This window comes from Podarcis erhardii, assembly GCF_964252035.2.
Source record: "Podarcis erhardii genome assembly, chromosome: 14".
Lineage (NCBI taxonomy): Eukaryota > Metazoa > Chordata > Lepidosauria > Squamata > Lacertidae > Podarcis > Podarcis erhardii.
Window position 1 is genome coordinate 5,662,458 of NC_138503.1, and position 17,712 is coordinate 5,680,169.

Sequence of the window (17,712 nt, forward strand, 5' to 3'; positions counted from 1 at the left end):
CTTATCTCTCTTTGCTCCTCCTTCTTCATACCTTTTAGGGTTCTAGAAGACTAGGGGGATGAGGAGCAGGTCTCAGCAGGAAGGAGAGACCCCCTCTGGCTTCTTCAGCAGCCTGCTTCATCTCTGCCTCTTGACCCCCTCCCCCTCTAAGCCTCCACTTCTGCCTCTGATGCTGGACTGCCCTCTGGCACAGCCTCTACCTGATCACTAAACCATGTTTCCTCTCCAGCTTCTGACACTTCCTCCTCCCAGTCTGCTCCCTCTTCTCCCTCTTCCCCCTCGTCATCCCACCACCCCTCCCTGGGCTCTGGGCCTTCTTCCCTTGGGGGTTCCCCAGCTGGTGCCTCCCATCGCTCCTCTGCACCCAGCCAGTCCATGATAGCAGCTGTAATGCACACACACACACTCCTAAAGTGGCCTGCCATGTCATCTGCACACACCCTCCCACCTGCTGTGTTCAAGCACTGGCTTTCAGCAACAACAGATTTGTGCCCTCTGACTGAGAAAGTGAGTGTGTGGAAAGTGCAGCCTGCTAGCAGCTGCCTTTTAGAGACAGACTAGGTGACACCTCCCTCCCCGGTGGCCACTGGTTTTTGTTGTTGTTTGGGGTTTTCCTCAGCAAAGCCAGAGTTAATTTCCTCTTGTCCCGTGGTAGTTCCTGTTTCACAGCATAGCTTTCCTAAAGATAGAAAGGGAGCCAGAGCAATTATGCCTGGAATGACAAGCAGCTGCCTTTGACGCCACACAGATACAAGGGGGGGGTGCAGCTGTGTGTGTGTGTGTGTGTTTGTGTGGAGAAGTGACATTTAAGTCCTGGAGAAAAGTGGAAAGTGGATGCTGCTTGGAAGCGGGTGGCAGAATTTGAAGGGGTGGCTGGTGCCAAGAGGGGGGTTCCCTTGAGGTGCAAACAAGAAGCTTCAGAAAGGCGGATCTATTGCAGTTTGAGGGGCAGAGAAGTTGTGCCCCCCCCACTCCCACCCCTCCAGTCCCAAGGGCACTCAGAGGCTTTGCTACATCTTCTGTATCCATTCAAGCAGAATATTTACATTAATTTCAATTATTTTGGAGGCTTCTGCCCCGCCCTTAATTAATAGATTCCAGGGTGGGGTTCAGTACACCATTATAAAAGACTAGCCATTATAAAAGACTAGCCAGTACACCATTATAAAAAGAAGTTCAAACAATTAAAAGTCATGGTACAACAAAGAGGCACCAAAGGGGCCTCAGACACCCTAACCCTGGTGACCACCAAGGCCTTCCATTCAAAACCAAACCAAACTAAATGTTCAATTTTTTTACTTGCTTTCCCCCCTTTTTGTTTTTTGGTGGTAGTGGGGGGCTTGTCTGATTGTGTCTGTTTTATTCATTTCGGAGTGTGTAGAAGTGCTTTCTCTGTTTGGGGGAAACAGGAGGTTCTGAGCACCACTAGTTTTTTCTCCAGTGAAATTGGTATTTTGTACCACCTATGACCATTTCTTAAGGTTTCCGAATGTTCCCTCTGGCCCAAAAGGCTAATGAAGGCAACTAAGATAAGAAGGAGCCTGGAGAACTGTTAGAACGGCAGGGCAGGCTATGGATCATCCATCAGAATAAAATCTTATGACCTGGAAAGGGCCTGGGCAAACAGATACATTTTTGCTCAGCGCCAAATGCTATAAGTGGGATTGCACTCACGTCATTCATGACAGCCCTGACTATTTTATCAAACAGTTCAGTCCCCCAGAGCCTTTGGCCCAAGATATCACAGGCGCGCTGAACTATTTCTAAAAGCAGCAGTCATTCAGAGAATCATAGACCCACCACGGAGGTGGGAGGAGAAGCTAGTGCTTCTGGTAGATCATGACACTGAGGAGGGGGCCTTCCATTCAGTCCTACTGAAAGCAATGTTTTCAGTTTGCTCACTTGTGGCACCATTCTTTTAAGCCGTCAAGGCTCAGAAGGCTGCTTGGAGGAACTGTCCTTTTCCTCCTCTCCTGATGTGGCTTCTGAGCAGGCAGGGAGCTAAAATAAATGACCAAAAGATCAACCATTTGCATAGGGACATGCAACAATTGCTTTCCTTTGTTGTGATGATGCTACTGCCTGGAGGCACTGCACATTTGTAAGTGACCTCGAACAGCGCTGCCCATTCTGTGTCTCAAAGGCTGCCTTTCCTTTCAACAAAAAAAACGCTTCTGTGACAAAAACAGCCCCACCCAGCACCTGTGGGGCAGGAAAACAGCTCCCATGAGGGCTGATGGATGTGGAAGGACAATTTTTTGCTGAAAGGTCCAGGCAACAGTGTGGATTCCTATTGTTATTATTTTTTAAGATACAAATGTAGAAGTGCAAAACATTCAGCTTGCCCTAGCAACACGATGGATAAGGCTCTGCGCACACTGTACCCAAAGACATGACCATTTTCAAAAAGCAATTCTACAGATCTGTTCTCTGCAATAACTGCTGATTCAATGAAACCTTTGGGCCAGTATCCTTTTGGCCTTGCCTCTCCCATGAATATCACCCCTGCCAATCCGCTCAGCCTCAGCTACAGATGCTTCCTCAATATGACACAGATTTTTCTTGACTGTAGATGACTGACTAGCTATTGAGAGGAGGGACTTGATGTCTTAACCTGTGGAATGTCAGCTGTTTCAAAACCCTAGTTTGAAGGTCTGGCACAAACCATACTTTGTTGGCTTGGGTGAAATGGCAGATTAGGTTTCCATGCAAGTGGAAGTAGCTCATAAGAGCAGTGCACACAAATGGGATGGTGGAAGAGCATATGAGCACAGGACAGCCAGAAATGCCAAATCAGCTTGTGTGGAATCGCATTGACTCACATCCATCCCAGGCCCACTTTTTTTGTATTGTCAAGAGCAGGGATATTGTCATTTTTCGCTCATGCTGTTCTGCAAGGGAGGGGGGAGGCCAAATGCAGCTCATCAAGCTTATCAGGCCCTCAGGATTCCCTTCAGAATCACGCCCTCACTGGTCCTGCTCCACAGCCTCCTAAACTGCACTTGCATGACTGCAAATGCGTCACTGAACCGTGACAATGTCTGCTGAAGGGGACATCTGAAGGCAGCCCTGTATAGGGAAGCTTCTTAAGGTTTAATGTTTTACTATGTCTTTATATATTCTGGAAGCCACCAAGAGTGGCTGGGGCAACCCAGTCTGATGGGCGGGGTACAAATAAATTATTATCATCCTGCATGCCTGGAGTGTAAGTGTTTGAACTTTTGCATGGCTGGAATGTAGCCTACTGTGCAAAGGTGAGGAGTCACACAACTGATGCTCCACCCACTTTTACTTTTGGCCCCGCCCACCATTGGCCTGCGGTCCCTGTAAGGGCCCATGAGGGAGTGCAGCCCTTGGGCTGAATAGTGTTCCCCACCCCACTGCTGTAAAGCTTTGTGTTTGCTGGCAATCATTTGAATGGATTCTTCATCCAAGCAAAGGACCCATAAAGTCGAGCTGTGATTGTACATTTCACAGTAACTTTCTCTCGCTGCTTTCACATTCTCTGATCCCCAGCAGGGAAACTGTGTTCTAAACATGGCCTCATGCCTTATCTTCCCTCAGTCAGTTCCTCCCTTCAGCAATATGTCACACTTATCTCCACTTTTGGTTTGCCAGGTCAATATTTACCCAACAATCTCACTTGTGCGTGTATTACACATCGTTGGTCAAAGTTTCATTCGCTCCCCTTCAACAGCACTGAAGATCACCAAGTTGATTTATATTATCATCCAAAGAGTGAAGCCACGCAAAAGGGATCCCAGTGAATTCAGCATCAGTTGCTGTGTGGGAGCAGGAGAGGAAGGAACCTGGTGTCTTCCAAATGTGGATGGACTACAGATCTCATCATCTCCAAGCATTGCCCAGGCTGGCTGATGGGAACTGGAATCCAACATCTTCCGAAGATTCACATGTTTTCCAAGTCAGCTCTGCACCATCCAAGATCCAGCAAATGCAGCAATCAGAAGCACTGAATTAGAATATGATTTCCACACACAAAGGTTTTGCTTTACTGCAGATGTACCGTAGTTGGGATGATATCCCCATCTATGCATGGTGTGGCTTATTAGGCTGAAAATAGGGATCTCGTTTTAGTTACAGGTGAACGCCTAGTTGAGAGATATAAAGATCATGTACTGCAGAGAACAACTTATTACTTAATATGGGACTCCGGGCTGAACAGGCGTGAGAAAACTTAAACACAGATAATAAGTGCCCTGCATGATGCATTAATCTTGTTGTAAAGTAATTATGTTTTGTGTATTAACTTGGAAAATATGTAGAGTAAAACAACAACAGCTCCTTCTCTTATTACATATTATTAATCACTTCTAACTGATAACAGCACTATGCAGCAATTTAGTTATATATTACATATTTAAATATGCAATGTATGTATTATCGGCCAGGTCCCGATCCATACAGGTGCTTCCCTTTCTCTCAAACAGCCTCACAGGCAGCTAGCTGGGTACTTTGGCTGAAGCTCCTGTCTCACTCACTGTCCCCCTCTGCTCCCAAGGCCTGTGCAAGCCCAGAGTCCCACATGCAAGGCACACAGTCCATTAACTCTCTACTGACACTAAGTAGGTTTCGGGACAGTCAATATCTAGACAGGAACTCCCATGTTTTATTATGTTTTTATATTCTACTGGAAGCTGCCCAGAGTGGTTGGGGAAACCCAGACAGATGAGTGGGGTTATTATTATTATTATTATTATTATTATTATTATTATTATTATCATCATCATCGTCGTCGTCGTCGTCGTCGTCGTCATCACCATCCTGAGCTCCATCGTAGAAGAAAGATGGGCTACAAATTAATTATACAAGTAAATCTCTCTCTCTCTCTCTCTCTCTCTGTGTGTGTGTGTGTGTGTGTGTGTCTGTGTGTGTGTGTGTGTGTGTGTGTGTGTGAGAGAGAGAGAGAGAGAGAGAGAGAGAGAGAGAGAGAGAGAGAGAGAGATGGGGTATCCCATTACAATTTACCAACTCAGGCGCCAAAATGTCTGAACTGGCCATGGAGCAAGTTTTATCCTGTAATAGGATTTCTGCTTTTCAGAGATGAGGGAACATCAATTTGTCAAACATAGGACACAATGCTTATGACAGCAACTGACACACCCTCCCTTTTACCGCAAACAACTCGTCAGCAGAAGCTTAACCCCCCAAAAGTATTACAGAACCTCTGGGTGTCTGCCACTGGCATGGCTGCCAAATAAGGACTTCTAGGTAGACGGGATTTGATGACTGGGCTGGAAGATGATTTTAGATCCCAAGGCATTAGTCCTGTCCAGAGCTGACAAATTATGTCAAGCTCCCAGGCACAAGCATCAGTCATTTCAATGCTGCTGCGGCTGCCGCTATTCACAGCCCTCCTGACTTTTCGTTCCAGACACTGTAAAAATCAGCTATCAGCTACTCAGAGAAGTTGTCAATATTTCCAAAATATTAGTGCAATGGCAAAGCAATTATTCCATAAACATTGGGCCTCAAGAAGCCATGCCGCTGGAATATTTTTTTATTTACGGGCTGAGTAGCAAAAGAGGATGCTTTGATTCCTCTTTCTGCTACTTTATAGGACATCAGAAAAGCCCTGAATTAGCTGGATCAGGGCCAAGAGACTCCATCTAACCCCGCAGGACTCAAGTCTGAAACATGTGAAGAGCACCAGGTTGACAAAGGCTGCTGCTGAAATGGAACGAGAATCAAATCTTTATTGTTGTTTCTTGCTTTAGACATTTTTAGAAAACTTGTTGTAAAAAATCCTATTATTGGAAAGAAATTAAATATGGCTCATGCCACCTTCCAAATCAAATTAAGGCAATCATCTCTCCTGGCTAGCCCTCTGCTTTGTCGGGGAGTGCATACTTTTATTTAATTAAGTTTATTGTGCTTAAATGAGCAGATTCTACAACAGTTTAATTGACAACCAACACCTTGGGTGCTTTTAGCAGAAAACTCAGAAGCAAAAAAGCAAAAAAATAAGCCATTTCATTTTTGATAGGCTGATTCACTTGGCTGAATCAGATGCTGACAGACATCTCAGCAAGATTACAAGTTGAAAGGGCACTTCCTGCCACAGCTTCAGCAGTGATGTCCTGTGCAGAATACATGGCTGAGAGGATGAAGCTTAGAGGGACCAGGATCTGATCTAAGGCTGGCCTGGAACATGAAGCTGCCACAGGCAGAGAAGCATCAGAACAACTCCTGCCCCCTGCCCAAGATCTCAGGGCTCACTTGCCCAGAGTAGTAGCAGCAGTAGCAGTAGCAGTAGCAGTAGCAGCAGCAGCAGCAGCAGCAGTAGTAGTAGTAATACAGAATCAATGGCAGAGAAGCTGCTTATGTGACCTGGCATCTTGGCCATCCGTCAGCCCTAGTTAAACCCAGTGGCCACAGGGTCACATCCACATCTGTTCTCTTGGTTGCACAAACCACAGGATTTCAACCTTTTGGAGTCCACGGTTCGCTTGACCAACTACATTTTTTCTGCAGCACTCCTGTAGGGCTCAGGAGCCCAGTTATGTCACCCATTTTTGAACACCCTCCCTTGTGGAGTGTTTCCTCAGTCATCTCTCCCATCCCCTCTCCTTGGGAGTTATCCCAGCAGCCACTGTTGCTGCCCCCCCCCAAGAGAAGTGCCTTCTCACAATGCCCCACAGGGGCCTGGCAGAGGATGCCCCCATCCTTAGTGGCCCGACGGTGACTGGCCCAAGGTGAATGTGAAGCCAGCACCTTATTCGCCTTGGGAGGCAGTAGTGACAGCAGCGGGCACTGCTGGGTCTGCATGGCAGAAGGGCTCCCCTTTGGCACCAGGCACTCAACTCCCAGGCAGGCCTTGCATACAGCAAGCACAAGAAAGGCCAGTGCAGCACCCGCTTGCCTGCCTGGCCTCCCACTTGTCTGTCCATTCCCAACAGCAAGGGCTGGTGGACTGACTTGCTTGCCTCCCTCACCCGCTCACTTGCTTACGCCAAGCCCACCTCAGCTCCTGGCAACCAGCACCCCCTGGTATCATTCGCCTGGGGATCTTGTAGCCAGGGCTGCTGCAAGAAACAGTCGCACAAGCCTTTGCGAGGCAGAGACGCGAGAGGCATCAGAGGAGAGAGGAAAGGAAAGAGGGACAGAGGCCAGTGTTGACTGTGGCACCCCGACCATCATTCAAGGCACCCCAGGGTTCCACGGCACACTGGTTGAAAACCACTGGCATAGAGCTATAAACATCTCCACCCACACCAGAGCAGTGTCATTTTTTTTTTTAGGAATCTTCTTGCAGCGGTGTCTTGGGGGAGACAGGGGAAAATAACTGAAGGCCACATCACACCCCCCCCCCCCGCCCCAAAGTGAGGTTTCAGCATCCCTGATGCAAGCTTACTAGGGAGGAGCCATGTCACATCTATACAGTAGCCAACACATAACTGGCCTAAAGTAAATCTTTAATAAGCAGCATTGAAAAGGAAAGCTGCAGCCCCTCCCTTCCTGCAAATGGCGGCAGATCAGTAGGGTAGCAGTTTAGTTCTGCCTGTAGAACAACAAGATGCAGCGGGTTTTTATAATCCCTGACAACTGTTTTACCAAAACCTGTTTTGTTCCGTGCAAGTGATGCATATTCTGAAGGTATCTTGACATAAGTCTCCTTAACCACCAGACACACCTGTCAGCACCTTGAATAGTTTCAGATGCAGAGTGAAGAGGCTGTGACCTGACAACAACGTAAAACAATCTTGTTTACAGAACTGAAAGTATGAATGAAGCAAGCGACTGCTTGCCTCGGTCACGCCCTGTATCCTCACAGTGTGCCTCAAGGTGGGCCTTTGTGACTGGGTCCCTGCGCATCAGGGGAGGAAACATGGGGCTAGTTCACACAGGCATTTCCTACTGCTTGACGCCAAAGTTATATCACAGGTTGTGAATGAGAGATGGGAAACCAAAGAGCCAGAATTCCAGTCCCCTCAAATGTAGTTGATTCAGTGGAGTGCATTCCCACAGGTGAGATATCAAGCGATACCTCTTGTCCCACAGAGTTTGCTTGTTGGGACCCAAAGATTCTTAAATTATGACTAATTTACTCTACGTTTATGCATTCATATTCTGCCATGCTCAAGTCTACTTCAGAAGATAAAGCCACCACAAACCTTGATGAAATATGTCCGACTGTGGCTTCAGAGAAAAGCTAGGCAGACTAAAATCAGTTTATCCATCCTGACTTTTTAAACAGGTAAGCAGGAGTGAACGGGAGCTTCCACACACCTGGCCCCATACAGATAGCAGGCAGTGGGTCCCTGATGCAGAATAGGACTGCAGCAGGGGGCAAAGGGTTGAAGCCCCCTCGCCTTCACACCATGGTCCCAACCCAGTTTGTTCTCTCCCTCGCTCACACCCCCCCTCCATGTGACTAAAGTAACGTATTCTTTGGCCCTCATGCATAAACCAACTGGTGTTTAACCAGAAATTGAAATGGAGTATAAATGGTACACATCTATGCAATGTATTTTACTGAAACTGCCACAAACTTTCAGTTTGCATCTATTTGTGAACATTCAATGACATCTCAGCAGTGCAGCCAATGGCTAAGGGAGCTCGCATGTGACATTTGCACAGAGGAGCAGGAAAAATTCAGGCTTACCTTCCTAGCTCTTCGCCAATTTCATAAATGTCCTCTACTTTCTGTTGTTTAAACACAGACATGCCTGGACTCCTCATTGATGTATGCTGGTTAATTTAGCTGGGAAATGAAATAGAAACAGTCAGAGAACAGCTCTGTATACGTACTGTGGTCAAAGACTGCTAACCACAATTTCTAAGAAAAGAATGATTATGCACCACATTGCTCTCAGTGCCCCCCCAAATATTTCCAGTCAAAAAGATGTTGCAACATATAACCAGAATCAAAGCACAGTATTGTATACCAGTTAATTAAAATGCCCTTTACACACACACACACACACACACACACACACACACACACACAGAGAGAATTTTCTAGATCTTGTGTTAAAAAAAAAAGGTAAACGACCCCTGACAGTTAAGCCCAGTCATGAACGACTCTGGGGTTGTGGCGCTCATCTCGCTTTACTGCCTGAGGGAGTCGGAGTTTGTCCGCAGATAGTTTTTCCGGGTCATGTGGCCAACATGACTAAGCCACTTCTGGCGAACCAGAGCAGCGCACAGAAACGCTGTTTACCTTCCTGCCAGAGCAGTACCTATTTATCTACTTGCACTGCGTACTTTCGAACTGCTAGGTTGGCAGGAGCAGGGACAGAGCAACGGGAGCTCACACCATTGCGGGGTTTCAAACCGCCAACCTTCCGATCGGCAAGCCTTAGGCTCAGTGGTTTAGACCACAGCGCCATTGTAGCTCAGTTAGACAGAGTTCATGATCTATCAGCTGTTCATTCCTAGGTTGTTTCATTTCAGTAGTTAAAGATCTCAGGGTTTAGAGGAAAGGCTGGGCTGGGTCTCCCTTGTACCTTGAGGGTGTACAATTGAGTGGTTTATATGGTTGCATCCCACTCTCTGAGCAGGGGTTCTAGGCACTTACCCGGGGTTCCTGTTTCCTTTTGGAAGGAGGCACAACAGAGACTGTAGTGTCTTTATGATATAGGGTTTGTTTACACATATATACAACCTGAGCCTACAATGGAGGGGCTCACAGCATCAAGCCCCCAAAATGGTCCTGCTTCTCGCACAGCCCCAGCTTTGGATTCCAGCAGAAATTTGGCTCTCTGTCTGATGTTCCAGCCAGCAGCTTTTGCATCCGGCTTCCAGCTCACATAACTCCACTCTGAACTCTGACCTTTTGTCTTTCTAACTGGCCAGAGAGGGAAGCCCACCCATTTGTCCTCTGGCACAGAGCCACTCCCTTTGTTCCCTTAAGGACTCATATTCAGCAGACCATTACCAGGCAGGGCTGGCTATTCCAGCAACTGAATCCATGCTGGATCCAGGCATTCAGCCTCACCCCTCTTCCCCACCCCAGCTCATAACAAGATCATTCTTATGAAATAAATAAATAAATTGCAGCCGCAGTGTCTTTTGCAGAAATACTCTCAGGACCACGTCATGTTTAGATGCATAGATCAGCAGGAAAGTGCCTCCACTTTTGCAAGGCATTGTTCTGCAACAGATGCTGCTGCCATCAAGACACCTTTGGACTTGGCTTCCTCATTAGGGAAAGGTGTGGATCTTTAAAAGTTGGGGGCCGGGCAGAGAACGCCTCTGAAAGAATGTACCACATCATCCTGGAAGGGAATATATGTTTTTTTAAAAAAACAAAAGAGTGGTTTATAAGCCTCCTGGGAAGTTGACTGATTGCTCTGTTGACTCACTTCTCTAGGGCTTCTTGGAGGAGAATGAAAGGATTCCCGTTTGTCATATTTGCATAAACCTCACACATAACAATGCTTAGCATTTATATAATGTGTCTTTGTTTTTTGAGTCAGATTATTCCACTTCTGTGCCAATTTTCGGTTGCAAGAATACACATAGGCGGGAGTTGTTTGTGATGGGCTGCCGCACCACCGTGGAGCTCCCTCCTCTTAGGGTCACTACAAAGACTTGTCTAATCAGCTGGGCTTCTGGTGACTGGGGGAAGGCTTTTCACTGGGGGGGGGGGAGTTTTCACATGTCTGGATTAAAATTTTGATATGCATTTTCATATTATGACCCACCACAAGTTCCAGGAATTGAAGAAGTCTAAATAAAAATAAACTAAGGATTGCATCCAGCATTAGTCATAAATGAAACTGAAATTATTAATCAACATGGTTAAGTTAGGTCCATTAATTTTAACCAAATCAGCCTGAGTAGAACATAGCTGGGTTCTGTGCACCTTTTGGATCACTGCATTGTACAATGCAACCACATAAGAACTAGGAACTTAACTAAAACAAGGGTCTCGTTTTTCCAAGAAAAGCACAAGTAGCCAGGGAATATGGAGCACACAAAACACGAAGTCTTAGGTTCCCAATCTATAATCTATAAAGTGGCCATTTGCCCGACTTTGGAGAGGACAGTCCTCCATTTTAAAGGCTGTCAATGAACAGTTCTCTGTTTGAAAGGGTTTTACATAAGGAAGGCAGGGAAAGCCCCTCCTTGGACAGCAGACTAAGTAGGTCCCTAATGCCTAATGTCTTCTCCACGAGGGTGAGATGGATTGTATGTCTATTTAAATTATAGCAATTACCATATTTTTCACTCTATAGAACGCACTGGACCATAGGAGGGGGAGAATGGGGGGGGGGAATCTCCCCCTCTCTGCTCAGTGCCCCTTCAGCAAAGCGGCAGGAAAAACGGAGCCCCTTCCATTTCTCCTCCCGCTTCGCTGAAGGGGCGCTGCGCAGCTCTCCCTCTCTGCTGAAGCCGGGAGAGTCTTGCTCTCCCGGCTTCAGCAAAAGGAACCCAAAGCCTTCGGAGAGCAGCGCGAGTTCCCGCTGCGCTCCAAAGGCTTCAGGCAGCGATGCCTCTCGCTCTCCAGGCTTCAGCGAAAGCAACGCAAAGCCTCCGGAGTGCGGAAGGAGCACTCCCTCTGCGCTTCGGAGGTTTCGCATCGCTGAAGCCAAGGAGCCTGCATTTGCTCCATAGGACACACACACATTTCCCCCTTAATTTTTGGAGGGGAAAAAGTGCGTCCTATAGAGTGAAAAATACCGTATTTCTAAATTCGCATCTACACATATAAATTAACATATGCAAATTTATGCAGTGATGTATTTCCCCATTTTTGGCCACACGTAAATCTATTCAGCAGTATTTTTCAAAGCTGATGAGGCTCAGTTCCAGGAAGAGAGCGCCATCAGCTCAGGCACTGTTCAAATCCACTTCCTTTCCCAAGGACTTTATAATCTAATATCTAACCCTTGATATAGCTATGCTTCCCTTGGCTATAAAAAAGCAACTGCGAACATTCTTTATGGCTCTCTCTCTCCACATAATCCTCCCCAACAGAATATTGAAGATTTTAGCCAGGATCTGCTCTCATTCACCTGACTCCCCCAAAACAGTTCAGATTGGACAAAGTAAGTTTCTAAGGCTGCAGCCCTATGCCAAGTTACCTGGGAGTGAGCCCAACTGGATTCAATGGAATGTATTTCTGAATAGGCCTATATAGTATTGCATGGGATTCATTGCATAGGATTGCATTGTAAGAAAGTGCAACGATGCTTTGTTTTTTACTCCTTTGGAATCAAATTTCTCATGGGAGACATGAACTTGCTTAAAGGGAATTATTTACAATAGGAATAGGAAATTATGACCCTTATATCTATATCTCAAAAAATATCAGACACAGAAATTGAAAAGAGCAATATATTTTAGTGCAGGCATGTCCAACAGGTAGATCGTGATCTACTGGTAGATCACTGGACGCCTGTGGTAGATCACTGACTCCCCCCAAAAAAGCTCAACAAGATTGCCCTGCACCCCTAAAAAACAGGGCTTTCCTTCTCCCTAAATAAAGCTCAACACTGCCAGTTTTTAGGTCTGTGAGTAGATCGCAGTCTCTTGTTTTAGTGGACTGACAATACAAAATCTTCCAGTCGCAGAGGGTTATTTATACCAGATATCTTCAACCTTTTCAGGACCCATGTTTAACCCAAACATGCATTGAGGGACCCATTTCTTAAGCATTTACCATATATTTGCATGGTGGTAGCGCTCCTGTTGCAACCCACCTTGGATCAGGCTGTGACCCACTAGTTGAAGACCGATTTATACCACCTAATGGGAATAAATCCGGGACCTAATTTTCTCAGCCTCACTTGCCCAATCTGCAAAATGGGAGTGGTTTCATAGCCCAGTCTTACCCAATCTAACACCCTCCAGATTCTTTGGAGTGGACTAAACTCCCATTAGCCCCAGTCAGTCAATGTGGGAGTCTATGGGAGTTTTATTCCCAAACATTGTGAAGGCTGTACCCACTTTATAAAACTATTTTAAGGATTATGGTCTGAGATGCAGAAGGTCACATCTGCTCATAAATGTAGACATTAGCTTTGGAAGCACAATCCTATAGATCTCTTCGCAGAAGTAAGCTCCACTGAATTCAGTGGGGATTATTTCCATGTACAGGACTGCAGCTGAAAATGTTTTTTCAGAATTTTCAAAATGTTTTGTCAGAGCTGGGTGAGATTCTGGCAGCTAGGACAACAAGGAGTCCTGTGGCACCTGAAAAACTAACACACTGATTACAGCAGAAGCTTTTGTGGACCCCATTTTGTCAAACAAAGTGGGCTCAAGTCCAAGAAAGTTTGTGCCATGGTAGATTTATGTTGTTTTAGCCTAAAACAAGTAACCACATAAGCTAAATGGGAGGGAATTGCATCCCCAATAAATGCTTATTTAATTTCTAATACTTGTTAATTCTCCCCTCTGCAAGAATATTCAGAGTTGCATACAGTAAAGCAATGAATATATCTGTTGAAAATAAAAATACTTTTTCAAACAACAATAAACTATCAATTATTATTATTATTTAAATCTAAACTTTCCCCATTAGATGTGGCCATCTCTTTCTTATTCTCTCTCTCTTATTAAAAATATATTTTACTAAGATTTGGGTGTTTATTAAGATAAACACCAGGCATTTAAAAAAAGGTAAAGGACCCCTGACAGTTAAGTCCAGTCACAGACGACTCTGGGGTCGCGGTGCTCATCTCGCTTTACAGGCCCAGGGAGCCAACATTTGTCCACAGATAGTGTTTCCGGTTCATGTGGCCAGCATGACTAAGCCACTTCTGGCGCAATGGAACACTGAAACCAGAGCAGCGCACAGAGACGCTGTTTACCTTCCCACCGGAGCGATACCTATTTATCTACTTGCACTTTGACATTATTTTGCTTTTGAACTGCTAGGTTGGCAGGAGCTGGGACCAAGCAACAGGAGCTCACTCCATTGCGGGGATTCGAACCGGCGACCTTCTGACTGGCAAGCCCAAGAGACTCAGTAGTTTAGACCACAGTGCCACCCACGTCCCAGGTATACATACACTCAAAGAAGATTTAATCTAGAGAATCATCACACCCTCAGCAACATAATTACTGTATCTACCAAAACACACCTGGCTTTCTGGTGCCTTTCACCCAGCAATTTTAGGGCCTTTCACAACTGTGTTGTGTTCATCAAACTGGAAGGCAAGCAGAAGACCCAGGGAGTAAAATTTAAGTCACTTCCCCTTTTGCCCACTGGTGCCTAAAAATGTTTTATCACCTTTGGTGGACCTGCCCGAGGGTTAAAGCCTTTTGGGAAATGATCTATAATGAAATTAAGAGAGTCCTTAAGTGGAACTTTCCTAAGAAACCTGAGGCTTTTCTCCTGGGCATGGTTGGCCAATTGGTGCCAAAGAAGGATAGGACCTTTTTTATGTACGCTACCACAGCAGCAAGAATTCTTCTGGCAAAGTATTGGAAGATGCAAGAACTACCTACTCTGGAAGAATGGCAGACAAAGGTCATGGACTTTATGGGACTGGCAGAGATGACCGGCAGAATCCGCGACCAGGGGAAAGAGACAGTGGAAGAGGACTGGAAGAAATTCAAAATATATCTTAAAAATTGTTGTAAAATTGAGGAATGTTAAGATGTCAAGGGGTAAGAAGTAGAGAATTACAGCTGTAACTAACAAGCTTATGGAAACGTAATGAAAGGGAACTGTCAGGGTTTTAGGGAGAGAGGAGACAGAGAGCGAGGGCGAGGAGGAAGAGGACGACAACGAGCCGAGGTTGTCCCAAAGTCCGTCTAGCGAACTTTGGGACAACCTCGGCTCGTTGTCGTCCTCTTCCTCCTCGCCCTCGCTCTCTGTCTCCTCTCTCCCTAAAACCCTGACAGGAACTAATAGACAAACTGACTAAAGGGTTGCTAAAGAATTCCAAAATAAGGATGCAGCGAAAGGGAGGTATGGGGAAGTCGGAGGAAAGAAGGTGTATGAAAATAAGATTATGAAATTATACATGTTTAAATGTTTTGTATGTTTTTGTCTTGTGTTTTGTTTGTTTTTATTATGTGTTTGAAAAATGAATAAAAATTATTTTTTAAAAAAATAAATAAATAAAAATGTTATGTTCAGTCGTTATTCCTGCACCGCTTTTGCGAGTCTTGCAAAGAAGCACTGGGCTTGCAGGGTGAGTGTGCCCCTCAAAGCAGGGCAGCATTGCCCAGCCAAGCTCCCCACTGTCGGACAGGCAAGTGGCACACTGCAGCCCCATTTAGCTCGAGTGGCCGGGGGTTGCTCTGACAGTGCACCCCACAGTGCAATGTGCCCTATATGTGCACCCGCAAGGAACGCTTTGCCAATGCCCCCCACTGCAGCCATTTTTTAACTGACGCCCACAGCACTCTCTGAAACACACTAACTGGTCCAAAAATTATCAGTTATGGGATGCTGGGAACCATGTCCTCAGATGTGGGTGGCCAGGTTGGGTAGGAAGAGAAAACACCCACCATGGAGCTGATAGGATCTCCTAAGAAGGCTTGGGAAGGCTGCCCATCTGCGCGTTCTTCAGGAAACTCTTCAGCACCGTCACATAAATCCTTTAGTAATGATGCAAACATTGAGGAGATTACTGCAAGTCAAGGCACAATGAAATTAATTAAGGCTTCACATACTATGAGGTCACTCCAGGTAAGCAAAGAGGTGCCAAGGCAAGTACTTGATTGCAAGTGAGGAACTCTATCTGCTGCATCACCATGTGAAACTTCTAGCCCCAGTTAAGTCCAGCAGATGATATTGCTTCATATAGGAACACAAGGAAGCTGCTTTATAGCATGCAGAGCCATTGGTCCATCAAGTCCAGCATGATCTGTTTTGAGGGTGCTTCCAAATTGAAGGGATCAGCCCTCAGGCATAAATGTTTTCTGAATCATCTACACATTGTTGGCATCGAAATGCCATCCCATTTCCCCTTTCAACACCACTGGATGGATTGGAGATTCCAGGGACTTTTTATACAAGCTGAGCCTAAGCAGCTGTTGAAAAGTAATGCCACTCCAAAAGCAACAATAACCCCTAAAACACATTTGTTGAAAAAGACAAGCTTCTCATTCCCTAGTCAGATTTACACCAAAAAAACTCTCTCCTTCAGCAAGTCAGAACGAACAGAATGAATTAAGTACTTAACCCGAGGTACCACTGTATCTTCTCTTGTTTCTTGGACCTGCTTTGATCATTAATTTTTAGCTTGTTGTTTCTTTTTTAAAAATTGGTTTTATTGAGGTTGTTATTTTGTATTTTATACTTTGTATTTTGGCTCATTGGCCAGCTGGCTGTAATCAACACAGGACTGATAATAAAAGTGAGGGGAAAAAGCCCATCAAGGAAAAAATTACATTTTGCCTAACAAGGAGACTCTGCTGTGGCTTAGTTTCATCTTGAGATCTCTCACTGCACTGTTGTATTTATAAAACCATTTTAATACCACCATATCATAAAATATAAAGATGGTATAATATGTCAAAACATAAAACACAATTTTAAATATAAAGATACAGATAATCGCTAAGATGACTGGTCAGTCAAAAATAAAAATTAAACAGGTGCAAAAGTCCTGTCCACATAAGAAGGTCTTCAAGAGATACTTGGGAGGCCAAAGGGAGGCTTGTGTCTGTGACAAGTCTCTGCTGGAGGACAGTTCCACACAGCATAGGACTGGCAACACTAAGCCCCCAACTTCTAGCTGAATTCGGGCAGACATCTGAGGCATGGGAAACAACAAAGCTCCTCTGGATGATCTCAGATGACCAGGCTTGGATATAAGGGTGGTCCTTAGGGCATCCTGGACCAAAGTTGTTCAGGGCTCTGTATATCAGCACAAGAGCCTTGAACCAGGCACTGCCTACCGCCAGCTGGAGCTTCTGGATCAGGTCCAAGGGTGGTCCTACACAGACCACATTGCAGTCATCCAGTCTCAAGGTTACCACTGCATGAACTACATTTGCTAAGTCGTCCTGATCCAGATACGACTATAGCTGGCATACTTGGAGACATGTATCAAGGTCGATTCCACTGAAGTTCACATAACACCACTTTATGGCAGAGTGTCCTTTATTGCCAAAGCATTTTCAAGTGGCCCTAGTTTTCAAGCATTCCACTCCCAGATTCCTGTATGCAGGCTACCTATCTGCTTTTGCAGCCACACCTCTTTCTAAAGAACATTTGCTGTGCTCAGCATCAATGTCACAACAGGTACGCTTGGGCCAGGGCCAAGTATGCTTGGGTCAGTTAACTTGGGTCAGGGCCATCAGCTGCTGCCACCTATTAAATGCCTCAGAATGTTAGCTTACACAAGTTCCCAGCCCTCAAGATTACATATCAAAACCTGGAAATTTGATTTGCCTGTCTACTATTTTTTAAAGTTTATATCCCAGTCTTTGACTAAAACAAAGAGCAGCTTACCAGCAGAAAACAAACAGCGTTACAACAGCATCTGCAGCGTTAAAACTACAGATCTGAAACAGTTACTGATGGCAGTGCCAAAATTGTGGAATACCCTTGCTGAGGAGATTCATAATTTAAAATGGCAGCAAAACAAAATATTAAACTCCTGTATGAATCAAAATGTTTTCACTTTGTCTGAAAAGAAAGAGGAGCCAAGCAGATCTCCATGGGGAGCTCGTTCCAAGGTCTTGGAACCACCACCAAGAAAGCTGGGCTTTCATGCTGAAACCTGCCTAGCTATGAATGACAGCACAAGAGAGGAAAGTTTGCAAGGCAGGCATGAAAGG

The 17,712-nt window shown here is 45.4% G+C and overlaps 1 protein-coding gene across 2 annotated transcripts in view; it reads right to left on the bottom strand.

Annotated features, from left to right (window-relative positions):
* DAPK2 (death associated protein kinase 2) overlaps positions 1-8,727 on the bottom strand; it is a 41,856-nt gene extending 33,129 nt beyond the window's left edge. For both annotated transcript variants that reach the window (XM_081839091.1, XM_081839090.1), the window contains exon 1: positions 8,624-8,727. In XM_081839091.1, coding sequence (XP_081695217.1) covers positions 8,624-8,700 — 77 coding nt within the window. In that variant the 5' untranslated portion in view covers positions 8,701-8,727. The remainder of the gene's footprint in view (positions 1-8,623) is intronic.
* Positions 8,728-17,712: the final 8,985 nt, after the last annotated feature.